Genomic DNA, 18,347 nt, shown 5'->3' on the forward strand with positions numbered 1-18,347 from the left:
AGGCCATCCTGTGACCATGGTGGAACGAGACGAAAATAAGGCCACTTCTTAATGAGGACTGAGCATGAGGCAAAGACACAAATGCTGCGCCACCACGAAAGTGACCCAACACCTCCCTCTCTTGACGTGAGGGACGGCTGTTTCTTTACCAATGACAGCTCCAGCTCCACTTCGCTCCTCCTGATTCCTAGATCATGAAATTGCTCTGCTTCTCGACAGCACCCAGTTGGGAGCAGACCTGTATTTCCTTGCACCCTCCCCCAAATCACCTAAAACGAACTCCAAACCCTGACTTGGTATATCAAGATTATACCTTGTTCTATCAAGTATAGCAAGCCCCTGACTTCCTCTGGTAAGATACTCTGTAGTTCCTGCAGTGAGTTCTCCCTCGCTGTGGTACGTTAGCGCACCTAACTTTGTTTCACTGCAGGTGTGCTCCTGCTCAGGAGTCTTTACCAAATCATCTGTTCGGGGCACACTAACATCCACTGCTACTTCTGCATGACTGCCATGCTCTGGGCCACCGTCTGCTCTGAGAGGGGTTACCCAATAGCTCCCTAACTGCCTGTCCAGCTTCTGCCTTTGCTTCCAACCGCTAGGTTCTTCTTAGTGTAGTACTGATAATGGTCCCCCCCAAAATAATTCAGGTCAAGTTACTCCTCTGCTCCCACTCTCCAATGGCTGCCATCTTGTTCAGTGTAGAAGCCAAAGTCCTTCCCGTGGGTCCTAAGACCCTACGTGACCGGAACCTCCTCTTGCCATCTCCCCTCACTCTGCTCCAGCCTCACTGGCCTCCTTGCTGCTCCTGGATCACACCAGGCATGCTCTTGCCTCAGGGACTTTACACTTGCTGTTCTCTCTGATGATTGTGCTTTTGATGCAGACATTTGCAAAACTTCCTTCTGCATCTTCCTCAAATCGTTGCTCAAATGTCACCTTCTGAATGAGGCCCTCCCCGACACTCCTCATCCTAGCACTTCCAACCTGCCTTATTCTACTTTATTATTCTCTGTATATTTTTCACCATCAAACATACTATATGATTTATTAACTGTGTTCGTTGTCTGGCTTCCATGAGAATGAAGGCAGGCATCTTTCTCTGTGTTGTTCAGTGGTGTAGCCCAAATCCCTGGAACAGAGTAAGTTACTTAACCATTTTATGCCTCAGCTTCCTCATCTGTAAAATAGGGAAAAAAATAGTACTTACTTCGTGAGGACTAGATTATATGATTTAACCTATCTAGAGTGCTCAGAACAGTTCCTGGAGCATGGTAAAGAGCTATGTAAATGTTTGCTATTTTTAACAGCATCGATAGCATCATCATTCTTACTACCATTATCATTAGTTCAGGTGGCAAAATAGCACAGGCCAAGACATAGAGGTGGGAAGCAATGTGACGTGACGAGGAACTGGAGGGTGGCAGTGGTGATGTCCATGCGGGGGAGGGACATTCAGGGACTGTACCATCACCTGAAGTCATACGTTGGGTTTTCCATTGTTTATGATCTATTTCTGCCAACTGAGATGCAAGCTCCACAAACTCCACGAAGAACTTGTGTGGTAAGTCACTGTGTCCCAAGCTTTTAGAACAGTCCCACTGGCAACATAGTGGGTGCTCAATAAATATTAATTGAATGAATAATTGGTTAAGGATTTTGAACTTTGTCCTGAAAACTCTGGCGAATCAATGATGCAGGGTGGAACAAGAGATGGGGGCTAGGAAGCAAATCATCAGTTTGCAATACACTGGTCTGAGAGCAGTCCTTCCTTCGCAGACGAAAGCAGGGGACTTGGTGTGCGGCTGAGGATGAGGGGTGGCCTCCAGGTGGCAATGCCATTCATTCACGGAGGTGGAGAAAATGGGAGGAGGGGCAGATTTAGTGAGAGATGAGGGTTTCTGTTTGGGACATGTTCAAATTGTGTGGGTCTGAAGCTCAACAGAGAGGCTGGAGTTAGAGGCAGAGGCCTGGGGGTCAGTGGAATGAATGCACGGGGTGGTAGAGGCCCAGGGGCTGGATGATGTGGCACAGGTGACCGTCGCGTGCCCATGCACTGCTTGCTGTTCACAGCTCTCGAGGGGCTTTGTCTCCCTGGCAACACTGGATACCCTTTGGTGATGGGAGTACCTTCCCCTGCCGCGTGCTGTACACGGTACACAGCAGGACTGTACACACGCGCACAGTTCAGCGCTAGGAAAATGTTAAAGAACAGAGCTTCCAGAGCAGAATGGAACCTTCAAAGCCAGGAAAGAATGAGGCCCAACAGGTTAAACCACCTGCCTGAGGCCACTCAGCAAGACAGCCACAGTGCTGGCTGTAGGACCGGCCTCCAGACTGCCAGTCCCTCCCCTTCTGCGGAAGCCACATTGCCTGGGGACAGGGAGTCCAGCCGGCTCAGACCGCTGGCAGGGCTTTGAGCGCACTTAGCTTCTGTGAGCTAATTCTCCTAATTGTCTCATAATTGTTAACTGGGACGATGCCCCCTGTAAAGCACAGTGCCTGGCACACAGCAGGTGCCCGGTAAGTGTTTCCTTCCCATTCGTTTCTCCTAAGCAGACAGGATTTGGCATAACACGGAAAGTATACAAGAGCGATGGCTGAAAGGCTGAAAGGATCCCTGTCATCAGATTCGCCACTGGCGTTGAGACAGGAGCTGTCGCTCTCCCCCAGGGCTGTGCCAGCGTCTGCCCCGAGCCGGTGACGCCAGGCTGTGGGTGTGCGGCCACCTGCCCTCCGCTGCCGTCCTCACTTCCTCCTCGCCCCTCCTCGCCCCTCCTCGCCCCGCGGAAGCAGGAGGAGGAATCGGCTCCCTGCTGGGGACAGCCGTCCCGACTGGCGCCGACAAAGGAAGAACACAGGCTCGGTCTGGGTTGAGAAGGTAAGATGGGCAGAAGAACTGGAAAAACCTGGGAAGTCGTTCTGGAAGAATTCCTGGGCTTTGGGCCCTGGAATGCTGGGGGCCGGAGGACTTGCAGAGTGGAAGGAGAGCTCGGAGGGCGGGCTGCCCCGCGGGCCCTTCCGCCGGAGCCCGGTCCTCCCAGGGTCTGTCGCAGTCCCTCTGTTTCCAAGGCAACTCTGGTCACAGGAGAAAATGAAATCGAAAGCAGGACTTGTTTGATACAGCGCTTTCGCTGGGGTGTCTTGATTCTGTACTCTGATATTTTGCTTAGTTTCCTTGACTTTCTTTCCTTCTCTGCTTTCTACCAGCTGACCTCACATCCGCTTGTAACTGACACTGTCTGTAGGGGTTTGGTTCCAGGATTTCAATGCCTGGTGGTCGTGTGTGTGTCGCACAGTTGATTAGACCTCGGAGGGTCTAATCGATAAACCTCTGAGGCTTTGAAAACGTCAGAGTGGTGAGATTGCGGAAAAAGGGTTGCGTTGTGAATTGTGTAGTAGATGCATTTACATATTCAGGTAACAGTTTGGGGCTGTCTGATGATTGGATTGGATCTATAATTCTCAGATCTGATTGAAGACAGTTGGACTAAATTTATACCTTCAGGTTCCCTGTTTGTGTAGTAGCTATATGCACGTGGGTGGGAAGAATAAGATTTGTTAAAAGTATTTTTCATAATGAGACATAGTTAGCCCTACCATTCATCAAATGCCTAATAGTCACAGCACATTGTGCTTTAATGCACTTTATGCGCATGACCATATTTATTGTGGTCCACATTCGAGGAAGCAGAAAATTGAGACTCGACAATCTAAAATTGTACCTCAGGAAGCAACAATATAAAGTTACACAGTGAGGACAGAATGCTGATCTTTTCTGTTGCCCCCAAATTCCTTTCTAGTGGGGCCTGGTGAGTCATGCCTACAGATGATAAAATCTCACTAAACAGGTTTTGTTTACCCAGTATAATGTGGTTTACTTCCCAACCTGATTCTAGCATTGCATGAAAGACAGATGATCCTTATCTTAACTCCTTTCTGCTGACTCCTGGTCTTTTAGACAAAGCTTAACTCTTTCAGCCAGTTGTCAACTAAAGAATCCTTAAGCTCACCTATGACTTGTAAGCCTCGCTTTGAGATGTTCCACCTTTTCAGGCCAAACCAATGTATGCTTTCCGTGTACTGATTTATGACTTTACCTGTAATTCCTGTCTCCCTAGAGTGTATAAAACCAAACTGTACCCAACTACAGCAAGTCCCCTTGCTCAAGGCTTCTTGGGTGTAGCTGCGGGTCATAGTCCTCAAATTTGGCTCAGAATAAACCTCTATAAATTATTTTACAGGGTGTGGCTTCTTTTCCGTTGACAAAAGCCAGGGGCTCAAACTTATATCTTGCTGAAGTCACAGTCCAGGTTCTTTCCACTACTTGTATGCTCCTTGACTTACGATGGAATTACATCCTGATAAACCCATACGAAAATATAGTAAGTTGAAAATGCATTTAATATACTAACCTGCTGAACATCATAGCTTAGCCTAGCTTAACTTAAATGTGCTCAAAACACTTACATTAGCCTACAGTTGGGCAAAATCATCTAACACAAAGCCTATTTTATAATAAAGTGTTGAATATCCTATGTAATTTACTGAATACTGTAGTGAAAGTGAAAACCAGAATGGTTGCATAGTTATTCAAAGCATGGTTTCTACTGAATGTGTGTTGCTTTCACACCATCATAAAGTTAAAAAAATGTAAGTGGAACCATGGTAAGTTGGGGATCATCTGTATCTGAATAGGGACACTCAGTTGTACAAAGGGAACGTTCAGAGTCAGTGAACACAGTGATCAACTGTCCTGGTGATATAAGAAACGCAAATGGACAAAATCCACGAAATACATTTTTCCTATTAAATGAGGGTTCCCCCCATCCCCAGAGGCCACCTGCCACCTGTTTCTGGTAAGAGTATGTTTACATAACATTGAAAGACATTTGTTAACATAGATTCAAAATCCTAAATACAATCATATTCTTGACCAGTCATTTAGTTCTTTGAGGTCTATCATAAGCTCTATCATAGGAAAACAAGCTAAAATAAGCTGCAACAATTGCAAAGATGTGAAACAACCCAAGTGCCCATCAATTACCCCTGTAATATGCTCAAATAAAAAAATAAGAATTATAAATAAATAAAATAAGCTGCAACATCATTTAGAATTGTTTAAAAATTTGTAATTAAAAAAATCTTGTTTAAAGCTTATTTTTAAATGTAATAGTAATAGGGAAATGAAACAACTGCATGATGGCATATTGCACAACCATTAAAATTTTTAAAAATCTTTGTAATAGTATAGGAGATTATTTACAGTATGACATTAAATGAAAAAAAGCAGGATACAAAGTTGTACAGTATGATCCCAACTGTTTAAAAAAACTATAGAAATATGCTAAGATATTAACAGTGGCTGTTTCTAGGCAGTAGGACTATCGAGTAATAATTTTCTTATTTTGAATTTACATATATTCACAATATTCTATAATTGTAAAGGTCTATAATAAATAAGTAGATATATTCAGAAAAAGTTGCCAGTAAAATTAATTTCTCTGATTCAGATGTTTTTATCCCTATTACAAAGTACCTCTCTCTGTCTCCAGGTGGAATGCCAGAAGACAGAACATGGTTCCCCCTCATACTGCTGATCCACACTCAGATAACTGATTAGATCCCAAGGAGATAGTTTTAATTTTCTCAAAGAAAAGGCAAAAAGTTGCAGCCAGTGGCATTTACCATCATGGAGACCAAGGGTCATGACAATGCCCAGGAGGGACCCGCGTCCTCCAGCAGTAGACCAGCTACCGTGGAAGACAACTGCTCGCTGATCGCAGCTGTTGCAAAACAAGATGTCCAGATGGTCCAGCAATTGCTGGAAAGAGGAGCTGATGTCAATTTCCAGGAAGAGTCAGGGGGCTGGACAGCTCTGCATAATGCGGTGCAAGCTAGCAGGGAGGACATTGTGGAGCTTCTGCTTCATCACGGTGCGGACCCTTGCCTGAGGAAGAGGAACGGGGCCACTCCCTTCATCGTCGCAGCCATCGTGGGGAATGTGCGGCTGCTCAAACTTTTCCTCTCTAAAGGAGCAGACGTCAATGAGTGTGATTTTCACGGCTTCACAGCTTTCATGGAAGCCGCGGTGTACGGTAGGGTCGAAGCCCTACGATTCCTGCACCGGAGCGGCGCAGAGGTGAACCTGAGTCGGAAGACGAAGCAGGACCAAGAGCGGCTTAGGAAAGGAGGGGCCACGGCGCTCATGGACGCTGCCGGGGAAGGCCACCTCGATGTCGTGAAGATTCTCCTGGACGAGATGGGGGCAGATGTCAACGCCCGTGACAACATGGGCAGAAACGCCTTGATCCACGCTCTTCTGAGCTCTCGCGATGGGGACGTGGAGGCCATTACCCGCCTTCTGCTGGACCGCGGGGCTGACGTCAACGCCAGGGGAGAAAGAGGGAAGACGCCCCTGATCCTGGCGGTGGAAAAGAAGCACTTGGGTTTGGTGCAGATGCTTCTGGAGCAAGCGCACATAGAGATCGACGACACGGACAGCGACGGCAAAGCAGCTCTGCTGATTGCTGTCGAGCTCAAGCTGGGCGAAATCGCCCGGTTGCTGTGTAGCCGCGGGGCCAGCACGGACTGTGGGGACCTGGTCATGATAGCCAAGCGGAATTACGACAGTTCCCTCGTGACGTTTCTTCTCCGCCATGGAGCTAGAGAACATTCTCACCCTCCTGCTGAGGACTGGAAGCCTCAGAGTTCACGCTGGGGGGCAGCCCTGAAAAATCTCCGCAGAACGTTCCGCCCTATGATCGGCAAACTCAAGATCTTTATCGAAGAGACATATAAAATTGCCGACACTTCTGAAGGGGGCGTCTACCTGGGGATCTACGAGGAGCGAGAGGTAGCGGTGAAGACATTCTGTGAAGGCAGCGCGCGTGCACAACAGGAAGTCTCCTGTCTGCAAAGCAGCCGAGAGAACAGTGACTTGGTGACATTCTATGGGAGTGAGAGTCACAGGGGCTGCTTGTATGTGTGTGTCACCCTCTGTGAAGAGACTCTGGAAGCGCGCTTGGTTGTGCACAGAGGGGAAACGGTGGAAAATGAGGAGGATGAGTTTGCCCGAAATGTCCTCCTATCTATATTTAAGGCTGTTCGAGAACTACACCTGTCCTGTGGATACACTCACCAGGATCTGCAGCCACAGAACATCTTAATAGGTGAGTTCCCAACCCGCAGTTCTCCCTTAGAAATTGTGGGGTCTTTGTTTACAAAAGGAAAAGTTCTCCATTGTATAAGGGAAAGGTCTAGAGTAAATGAGGATTATTCAATTTGAGGATTGTTACGCTAAATTCATAATTACCGTGCAGTCTCTCCTGCTGCCAATTATAACTGAGTTCCCTTACTCCGCGTGGAGGTTGGTGCATGCCTGCAGAATGCCAGGCTAACCTTACATGCCCTTAGCAAAATAAAAATATGCAGGTATGTCTTGGATGAAACCAGCTCCAGAAATTTAAAGTCCTAAAGAACTCTGCAAGCCAGAGAATCCTACAGGTGCGTTCCTTCAGACAAGGTGGCAGCAACTACAAAACTTAATGGCAAAACTGAGGTCAAAATTGAGGATGTCAGGACAACATGTGAACTAACTGAATGTGCTAGTTTCCTAGGCTACTAAAACAAATTGCCACAGTCTTGGTAGCTTAAAGCAACAGAAATTTATTGTCTCACAGGAGGCAGAATTACAAAATCTGTTCCACGGGCCCCAAATCAGGTGTAGGAGGTGGATGCTGCAGGAGAGAATCTGTTCTTTGCCTCTTCCAGCTTCTGGTAACTAGCTTATGGCCACATCACTCCAGTTTCTGCCTCCATGGTCAAGTCGCCTTCTTCTCTTCTGTCATCAGAACTCCTTCTGCCTTCGTCATGTAAGGATACTTGTCATTGGGTTTAGGATTCACCCTAATAATCCAGAATAATCTCTCCATCTCAAGATTCCTAACTAAATCACATTTGAAAAGTCCTTTTTTTAATGATATAAAGTAACATTCACACATTCCAGGAATTAGAATGTGAATATTTATTTAACCTATCATATTGAGCAACCATAATACAAATTTAAAGTAAGTATCATTGATAAAGCCAGAGACCAAAGATAGGTTATTACATCTAAGAAGCAAAGATAGCATTGTGAAAAGAACCGAACAGAGAATTTAGGAATTAAAAATATAATTTTCATTAAAACCACTCAAGAAACTAATACGTGATTATAGCAGAGTTGCAGGATACGACCTGTATATTGGTCACGGCCCTATCTGGGGTTACCCAGCCTTCCTTCTCAGGCTCCTTCAAGCCAGAGGCAGGGGACTGCCTCCCAGCAGACAAATCACTGATGTACCCTCCTTTCACTCTGTTCCTGAACTCTCATCTATTCATGCCCTTTTTGGAGGACTCAGTGGCTTCATTCAAGGGCAGAAGATTCTGGAGCAGACAAGGAAGCAGGGATTCATTGCAAGCACATAGTTGATCCATGATAACTGTTTCAAATGTCATAGTAGCTGTGACTGGTTAGCTCGATTTAGTGGACAGTCTTGGATTTCGAGCCTTGTTGGCTAGGTGTTTTTTAGCCGTATGATGTAACCTTAACTCCCACCAGCAGCTCCTTTACAAATCTATGCTGACTTCCCCAGGAACTGTGTGAATGGGGAGCTGGTTCTATTAAGCCTCATCCCTTCCTACCCCTTGGCCTGGCACAAATAAAATAAAAAGTCCTGCTCTTGGCAGAGACCTAATAGATGGAATGAAACAGTGCACATGACAAAGTGTTTTGAGGAATAAATAGCAATACAGATAAAATGTTATTACCTTCCTCAGAGGTGATGGATTGTACAGGATGCTCCATGTTTATTTAAATCAATTGACTCTCACATCATGGAGAATGAACATTTTCAATAGGCCTCTGCAAACTGTCCCTTAGATTCTAAGAATGCGGTTCGCCTGGCGGATTTTGATAAGAGCAGCAAGTGGGCTGGAGATCCACAGGAAATCAAGAGAGATCTAGAGGTACTTTCTGCAACCCAGCCTACTTTCTCTTCTTTCTGCTTCTTTATTCGTTCATTGCCTTATTTCCTATGGCCAATGAGAGGACGTTCCTATTTTAACCAGGACGAAGGGAACTTTCGAGGCTTTCCCCTGTCTTGCTCACTGTCCTCACTTCCCTATAGACCGCAGCATTTCCTTGGGCCTCTCCCACAGCAGAGCTTTGAAGGTGAAGAGGAGAAGTTATGACAGCCTGGGTTAGTGTCGAGTTGGCTGTCTCTGTGGCACCTTTCTGCATCTCTTTGGGTCTCTCTCTTCCTCGGCCAGCTACGTAAGTAAATATATTGAGCACGCCACACCTCTTCTCCAAATACGTCCAGGAGGGATTTTCAAAATATCTCCAAAATACACCCAGGAGTTATTTTTCTGCCTCTGGACAAAGTATTAATAAATGAGATTTCTTTTTCTACCCCATTCAACTGGTGGGCTAAGCTCTGAGGAAGGCCAGTTACTAAGGGCCTCTGAGAACGCCTGGGAGGGATAAGGCCAATCCCCATCTGGAAAGAGCCTAAGCGTGGCCAAAACGGTTCCGACCCTGGAACAGCTGTTGTTCTGAGCGGACACGGACGCTGGCCTCTGCAGACCAGACTCCCAGGCTGACTCTGACCCTGCCGGGGCAGTTCTGTCTTGGAGAGTTCCCCAGTGTGCTGAACTTTGAACCCAACGGGCAAGAGCTCTTCTCCATCCATGTGTCTCACCTTTTGGTTGGTGGCTCCAGATTTCAGCTCTTCCCTGACTGGCGTTCTGACTAGGGCAGAGAGTTCCTGGGAGGACCTCCTTCTCCGCCTTTCCTTCCTGCCTCGTCCCAGCTCCTGGGGCTCTCACCGTGACCCTCCTGTCCTAGACGGGCTCCTTTATCTGCTGCCTGATGTAGCGCCGGACCCAAAGACCCAGTTCCCAGACAGACTCCTGGTACCCCCCTTGTTTAAAACATTCTACCTTTCCCCAATTTATCTATAGTCTATACATACATTTGAGGCCTAGCTCAAATCCCTTTTCCTCCAAGAAGTCTGCCCTGACAACTCTGTCCCAGAATTAGCTCTTGCTCTTTGTCAACCTAAATTGTGTGGACCTTGAAGAGTTCTCTGTGCAGAAATTTGTGTCTTTGCTTCCTAATAAGCCTGCAGACTCACTCCCTAAGATCCCTCCTGTCTTCCATTTGCTTACATCCTGCACCACACCTTCCAAGGTTACCCAAGTAGAGAAATAATTCACAAGCACCTTTGGCTTGATTTGTGGCTTTTGTGTAGGCCCTTGGACGGCTGGTCCTATATGTGGTAAAGAAGGAAGACATCTCTTTTGAGAAGCTGAAGGCTCAAAGTAATGAAGAGGTGGTTCTACTTTCTCCGGATGAGGAAACTAAGGACCTCGTTCATCGTCTGTTCCACCCTGGGGAAAACATGAGGGACTGTCTGAGTGACCTGCTGGGTCACCCCTTCTTTTGGACTTGGGAGAGGTAAGTAAAACTTGAGTGGATGCCGCAGGAGGTGGAGAGGGTGAGCTGGTGTGGACAGGAGTTGGGGCTGGGAATCGGCAGACCCAGGCTTTCCTCTCCGCTTGATGTTTACTGGCTGTGTGTCCTTGGAGAGATGACCTAACCTCTCTGGATTCTGGTTTCCTCTTCTGAAGACTGTTGGGGGGAGGGGGAAGAGAGGCCTACTTCTCCGATCACGCAGAAGTTTTGAAGACATGGTTTGACTGTTGGATTAAACACCAAAATCTAATAGTTTTCTGTTTCTGGGAAGAGCGGGAAGGATGGAATGATCATGATAATTCTGTCACCCTCAGCCGCTATAGGACACTTCGGAATGTGGGAAATGAATCTGACATCAAAAAGGGAGATTCTGAAAGTGAGATCTTCAAACTCCTGCAACTTGGACCATCTGAATGTTCCAAAAGTTTTGCGAAGTGGACTAAAAAGGTATGAATAGTTCCTACGGTCCAGGGGTTATTCCAGGAATGAGAATCTGTGTAATGCTTTGTGTTCTGACTTATTTTATACCCTTGGCTGACCAGGGGCCAAACAAGGTGATTTTCTTCCTCCCGTTCCACAATCCAGGCTCTCTTGGATCTTACAGGTCTCTACCACCCCTTTCGGGGCCAGGTCCTCCCTCTGTCCCTGAGATCCGAGTAAACTCCCATTTGCTCTGTGTACTGCAGAGTAGACCCTGACAGACTGTGATTCAGGCTCTCCCTTAGGGTGGCCTTGTCCCAGCCCCTGAGCCTTTCCCCCACACCTGGCTGACAATCTTATTAGCATTATGACAAGAGCAGCTGACTAACCAGAGCTTCACCCCAGCAAGGAGCCCCACCACGAGGCGTGTCAGTCCAGGGAGAGGCCAGCTGCCTCCACTGCCCGTACACAGCCCAGCTCTGAGGACCCATGTACAGACCTACATTCCACATTCTGCAAAGAAAAGATGATCTTTCAAATTCCCCCTCTTCAAGAAAAGTTCCACCTAACTTGAACTATGTATAGTGAAGCTCTACAAAATTAATCACCATCTCAATCTGGTCAGTATTTTCAGAACTTTCACTGTTGTTAATTAACAAACATCTATCTAATACCAATGCAATGCTAGGCCCATGTGAGGCCCCAAACATACAAAGCAGAATACAGCATAGTCCTGAAACCCACAGAAACGATGCTGTGTGATGTGTGCTGGGCCCCCAGGGACACGTGCAAAGAACTATGGGAGAATGCACAGTCTTCAGGTCTTTGACTGAAACCAACAGCTTCTCTAGCCTAGGCTTGACCCGGGCCTCTGCTTCTCCCATACCTCTTTGTTTCCAGTTCTCGTTTGGCTTTCCTTCCATCATTTGTCTCTAGACTACACAGCACACTCGTAATTGCTGGCTTACGGTCCATTTTCCTCGCTAGCTTGTAAGTTCCGTGGGGGCAGAGACTGCCCATCGTTCTGCCCGTCATTGTGTCCCTGACATAGAGTAGATGGCCATGACCCTTTGCTCAATGAATGTCTATAAAACTGCAGCTAAAACTGAAACTTGTAGAAATGGATTTGAAGCCAGAGCAGATGACAGCGATAGCTAACTGTTATGTAGTGCTTGACTATATGGCGGCTGCTGTCCTTAGGACTTTACGTGAGTTCCCCCATTCAATCCTTATAACATCCGCTGAGACAATAATCTACGTTTTGCAGATGGGCAAGCTGAAGCACAGACAATTCTTCCAACCACAGAGAGCCAGTAAAGGGTGCAACAGGATTTGAAGCTGGGAAGAATGGCTGCGGATGCCGTGTGCTTAAACTGCTCCACTGCATATTAATATGATGGCGTCCAGTCCACCAGCTCATTTAATCGCTGAGGCAACTGAGACTTAGAGATGGTACCCGAATTACCCATGGCTGGACAGCCAGAGATTGGCAGAACTGGGAAGGAAAACCTGTTTTTTTTTTTTTTTTTTATTTCCCAATTCATTGGTTTTTACCCCTAAATTTTATTGACTTATATTGAATTTTGGTTGACTTCAAGTTTTACCATTTAATTCCCATTTTAGACTTTGTTTTTCTGTTGGTTTTAGTGACTTGCTCATTTTCAGTTCACACAGTTTTGTCAGCACATGTCTAGAGTCCAAGTTTTCCAGGGTATACAACTGCATTTGTTCTTGGCTGGCCCCATGCTGAGCACATACATGCTTGGCGTTCCTCACGTGTGCCCCGCACACACTGCACTGGGCAGTGGCCACAGCATCATCACTAGCATTGGTCTGTCACTGGTTACTCTTCCTGAGTGACCCTCTGGCTTCATGGTTGTTGTATCTTGTTCTCTTAGCCCAAACTCTTTCTAAATATGAGAGTCATCTACGAGGGTGACAAGCACAGAGAAAGAGGAAGGCATTAGTGTGAAAGAAGTCCCCTGGGACAGCTAGAGGCAAGGAGAAACAAACAACCTCTTAGAAATAGACTTCATAAAAAACAAAACCAAACAAATGAAAAACAAGCCCACTCACTTTGGCAATGGCTGCCAGGCCTGGTCTGAACGACCCTCTTTAAGGAGGAAATGTAATCAAGTATGAATTTAGAAGAGTGGCCACAAGGATAAAAATCCTGTATGGTACAATGAGCAAATTTTCTAGTAGAGTAGCCGAAGATGTTTTTAAACCATGTTTTAAAATATTTAATTTTTTATGAAGACAATTTGGTTGGAAAATAGAGACAAAAATTTACAGTTACTTATTCTTCCACACCCAGACACAATTATAGTTAGCATTTTGGTGTACAATATTTATTTCATTCTTTGCTCTCTATTAATTTACTTTAGTAATTAGTGGCAGTTGCAACATATATTCAAATTTATACTTTGCCTTTTGGTATAATTCTGTTCCGTCAGAATTTGTTTTGTGTTGCCACCACATTTTTTGTCATGTTTTGCTTTTCAGATTAATAAATGTGTTATGAAAGAAATGAATGAGTTCTATAAAAAAAGAAGAAAGTGTGTCTACCGAAACACTGTGGGTGATCTGCTGAAGTTCATTAGGAATATAGGAGAACACATTGATGAAGACAAGAATAAAGGGTAAGTATTGTTTTCATTCCTATAAATCATATGTGAAATGAGAATGATTAAAAAATCTAATTCTAAAATCATATCTGCTGTGGAAAAAAGAAAATTTATTTTGATGAAAGAAAATTAATTCCTTTCCTCTGTTTGGAAAAGGGTTATAACTATGGCCTGAAAATTAATGATGGACACGTCCAGCAGACTCTCATCTTCCTTTTTAGCTTTTGCTAGAAAAAAGGTAAAACAAAATGAACTGAAGCTGTGAGTTCCTGGATAAAGTAACACAGAAGACCTGATGGCTGGGTAAAGTGAATGTAGAGTTATAAAAGTCTAAAAATAGCCTCATGTTAGTTAAATCAGCTTTTGCTGCCAAAAATGCAAACTCACAAAATAACTTACAATTAGGGGCTCTTCTGGATTTTGGAATTGTACATAGGGAATGATGGCATTGTTCTGTTTCCATGTGATGAATGAAAAAACTGAAGTTCAGAAAACTAAAATGGCCAAAGGTTGCACAATCAGTTTATATTAGTTTAAGAACTGAGTAAAGAGATAAGTCTTGCTATGTCAGATTCCAAAGTCCTCATTCATTCTGCTGTAGAAATCAAGAGAGCAAACAGATCTTTAGGGCCATGCGCTGTGAAAGGGGGAAGAAAAATTTGAGACTAGCATGCCAAACTGTGTTTTGTTTCAGGATGAAGGAGATCATGGGAGACCCTTCCCGGTATTTTCAGAAGACATTTCCAGATCTGATGATCTATGTCTATACAAAACTACAGAACACAGAATACAGGAAGCATTTCCCTGCAGCCCACAGTGCAAACAAGCCTCAGTGTGACAGAGATGGCGAGGCCAGTGGGCTGGCCAGCCCCAGGTGCTGACTCAGTCGTGGGAGTTCAGGGAGCCACTTAATAGCTGAGGGGTCTTTGCTTGGCAAGTTGCAATTCTGTGGGCCTCTTAACTAACGCAGTTGCTTGTGAGGGATGAGTTGGGCGGCCGATGTGCATTCCACATGTCTCTAACAAAAGCAGTATATGCCCGCACTACACTAGTCCATTTTGTCAGGGGAAGCTTACATGCGGAACCAGGAGGGCATTCTGCCAAGATTCCTCTTGTCAATTGCACCAAAGGAGTGCGTGCCCAGGCCCCTAATGCCGAATGTTTTACAACGATCTCATTTAATCCTCCCAATGACCTTGCAAGACAGGGTTTATTACCTCATTTAAGAACTGAGGAACCTGAGACTCAGGCTTTGAGCTACTGGCCCAAGATCATACAACTTGTACAGAGCTCTGTATAAATGGATGTGGTGTTATTGTTACCTCTCACTTGGGCACCTTAGAACTCAATGAGCAGCCCAGAGCTCTTCTGTTTAATTTCTTTCTTTTCTTCTTTTTTTTTTTTCTTGAGACAGAGTCTCTCTTTGTCGCCATGGGTAGAGTGCAGTGGTGTCATCATAGCTCACTACAACCTCCAGCTCCTAGGCTCAAGGGATCCTCTTGCCTCAGCCTCCTGAGTTGCTGGGACTGCAGGCATGTGCCACCATGCCTGGCTAATTTTTCTATTTTTAGTACAGATGGGGTCTCACTCTCTCTCAGGCTGGTCTTGAACTCCTGAACTCAAACGATCCACCTGCCTCAGCCTCCCAGAGTGCTAGGATTACAGGTGTGAGCCACCACACCAGGCCCCAGAGCTCTTCTGGATGATACCCAAAACGAATATACCAAAGGGGCCCCAGGAGACTTACTCATTCATTCAATATTTATTGAGCACTTAGTATAAGTCTAGGCACTAATTGCATGAATTCCATTCCTTCTAGAACCACTTGCACTGGTTTTCCATGACCTTAAGGCAGTGGTTCTCAACTCAAAATTTGTGAAGCATACTCAGTAAAGCTTTGAATCATCGTATTAAGTCTGATTTTCTTTGAGTGACATTTTCCACATTAGAGGGTAGTAGTATATACAATGGAAAATACTCAATAAGTAATTCCTAGGTAAGTTTTAAGAAAGGACATCCTGCTCTCTAGAAGTGGAAAAAGGAGCTGTCTTTGGCCCTCTGATAGTTCTGTAACAATGTGGGCCCCGGGTGTCTTTGTAGAGAGAGAAGGAAGGTACTGATTATTTTCCCCTCTGCTTTAATTCTCTGAGAGTTTCTGTTGACACTCCATAAATATTTCTTGTTCAGTTTTCATCACCACAAACATTATATTGAGCAGGAAGCTCATCTTAGGTCCTGTGCTAGGCACGGTGATTCTGTGCTGGGGCTTGCCAAACGGGGGTGGCAGTTACACAGAGAAGAGAGGAGCCTGCCCAGCATGTACCGGGCAAGCAACATAGGTGAGATGATGATGGTAAAAGTAATAAAGCTACTACTTATTGAGCACCTACTGCTTTCTGGTGCCTAGTGCTTTTACACATGGCATCCAGCAAGATCCATGATGATGCTATAAGATGTGTTTATTCTCATTTTGTGGAAGAGACAACTGATGCTCAGAAAGGATTGGTAGGTTGCCCAGGTTCACACAGGTAGTGAGTGGAAGGAAGAGCCAGGATGTGAACCCAGGTGAGTGAGTCACACCTTAGCGTGTGGTCTTTCCGGAATGCCAAAGACAGTGCGTTCAGGCAGGCTAGACTGGTCACTGTTCAGATGTATCAGGGCTTTCATCCATTCCACTCCATTGAAGCCTAGGAGGTCAAGGTTACCAATGACCTTCACAGTGCCAAACCCACTGCGTCGGTTTTCTATCCTCATCAACCTCACAGCTACAGTTTACTCATCTGGCTACTCCCTTGCTCTTGGAACTGTCTGTAGCATTCTCAACTCTGCACTCACCTGCTTTTCCTCTCCGTTTGGTTGCTTCTCCACAGTGTCCTTTGCCAGCTCCTTTTCTGCTCAGCCTCTAAACACCGAGTGCCTCCCACCTAATCCTCACGCAGTTCTCTCTTTGCCCTTTCTCCCTAGATGATCTCCTTGGACACCATGACTACTGTCACCATAAATAGGCAGATGATACCCAGGTTGGGAACTTTAGCTTCCACCTCTCAATGTCACTCTCACCCACCTGACTGCCTCCACAGTATCAGTCTTGTTTGATACTTTCATCCCCCCTTATCCAATCTATTAACAAGTCCAGCTGGTTCTCCCGCCAAAACAGATCCCAAATCACTTCACAACCCTTTTTCTCCACTGTCTGGCTCAGCCCACCATCATTTCTCATGTGGACTGAAACATGAGCCTCGTCACTGACGTGCCTACTTCCAGACTTGTCCCCCCAGAGTTAATCCTCCACAAAGTGATCTTGAAAAAAATGTAAATAAGATCAGGGCACGTCCCTGCTTAAAGTCCTCCGATGGCTTCCCACTGCAGTTAGGGGGAAACCCGAACCGTTTACCATCATGTACGTGAACTGGCCAAGTCCACGACCACATTGCCTTTCGCTAGCCTGTCTTGCAGGCTTTACGTCCATCTACACTGTTCCTCAAGCATGCGAAGACCACCGCCTCTTCAGGCCATTGGTTTTGCAGCTCCTTCTGCCTGGAGTTTTGTCCTACCAGGCTTGGCATGCTAATTCCTTCCCATCTTCTAGACCTTAGCTATAGCATCACTTCTTTAGATGGGCCTTGCTTATCCAAAGTTGTTCGCAACTCTCATTTTTGTAACATTGTAGCACTAATGACTATCTGAAATTATCAGGTTGACTTGTGTATGTGTTTTTAAAGTCTACCCCTAATCATGATGAGAACCTAAGTTCCACGATAGCAGTGATGCTCTGTCTCTTATTCACCATCACATCCCACCCCCGATATCCAGCACAGTGTCTGGAACAAAGCAGGTTTCAGTAAATATTTATCGAGTGGAGAAACAAATACTTCTATGATGGCAGCATGTCACTGAGCTGTAATTATCTAGTTATAAGCTTGTGTCTTTCTTTAAAATGTGAGCATCTTGAAGGTCACGATTTTTTCTTATTCATTGTGTTTGCCACAGAATAAGTGTTCAAGAAATCTGTTGCATTGAGTCAGTTGGTTACTCCTTCCTGGGGAACTCTGGCATATTAATACGGGCCTCTCAATGAATGAAGAACTTTAAGAACCTCATAAAAAAATATTCTAAAGGTGGTATTCCAGGCATCATGGCAGGCGGTAGGAAAGGATATTTGGATGCTTTCTGGTATTCCTCATATCATTTTACGTAGGCATTCACCCTTAAAGGCAGCAGCTCATAGGTCCTTCCTGCTCCCTGGCCTGTGGAGCACCCAAAAAGTCCTGTCGCTAGGCTGGGGACTCGCAGTTGGGGACTCCTCCCCCCAGCCCAACCCTCTCCTAAGTTTCAGTTGTCAGATTACATTTTTTGGTCTGGTGCCATTGTCCTCTTGCTTGGGGCTAAAGCTCTACCCCACGTGCTTTATTCAGTAGTGGGGCGCATTTACACCTGTCCCTCCAGCTGGCCTGGGGGGGCAGAGGTCGTATCCCAGTGACGCACGTGGTGCCCAGCATGTTATAACTGCATAGAAGACACTTCTTGAGTTCACTGGAATTGAGTGGAGCCTTTCAAATTGGACTTTTGGCGGTTTCTGCTGGAGCTGCAGATTGGGAGAGAGTTAAGTCTTGGAGGTGAGCCCTAAGGTAGCTCTCCCGTTCTCCGACCCTTTCACTTTAGGACGCAGTGGGCTTTCAAGATGCTTTGAGTAAAAGACAGCAGAACCTCCCAACAGACAGAGAGAAGGTGGACTTTCGCAAGCCACCAAGAGGACCCCCACCAGGAACCAAGTGGCCCAGACT

The 18,347-nt window shown here is 45.7% G+C and overlaps 1 protein-coding gene across 2 annotated transcripts; it reads left to right on the top strand.

Annotated features, from left to right (window-relative positions):
- Positions 1-2,563: 2,563 nt before the first annotated feature.
- Positions 2,564-15,533, top strand: RNASEL (ribonuclease L). Of its 2 annotated transcripts, XM_069459244.1 has the most exons (8): positions 2,564-2,878; positions 4,242-4,382; positions 5,553-7,169; positions 8,921-9,006; positions 10,293-10,498; positions 10,831-10,963; positions 13,442-13,578; positions 14,258-15,533. In XM_069459244.1, the coding sequence occupies exons 3-8, from the start codon at positions 5,690-5,692 to the stop codon at positions 14,442-14,444; spliced, it is 2,229 nt and encodes a 742-aa protein (XP_069315345.1). In that variant the 5' UTR covers positions 2,564-2,878; positions 4,242-4,382; positions 5,553-5,689; the 3' UTR covers positions 14,445-15,533. The 2 variants fall into 2 exon arrangements, with proteins under 2 accessions (XP_069315345.1, XP_069315346.1); XM_069459245.1 differs by lacking the exon at positions 4,242-4,382.
- The last annotated feature ends 2,814 nt before the right edge of the window (positions 15,534-18,347 follow it).

This window comes from Eulemur rufifrons, chromosome 27 (genome assembly GCF_041146395.1).
Source record: "Eulemur rufifrons isolate Redbay chromosome 27, OSU_ERuf_1, whole genome shotgun sequence".
Lineage (NCBI taxonomy): Eukaryota > Metazoa > Chordata > Mammalia > Primates > Lemuridae > Eulemur > Eulemur rufifrons.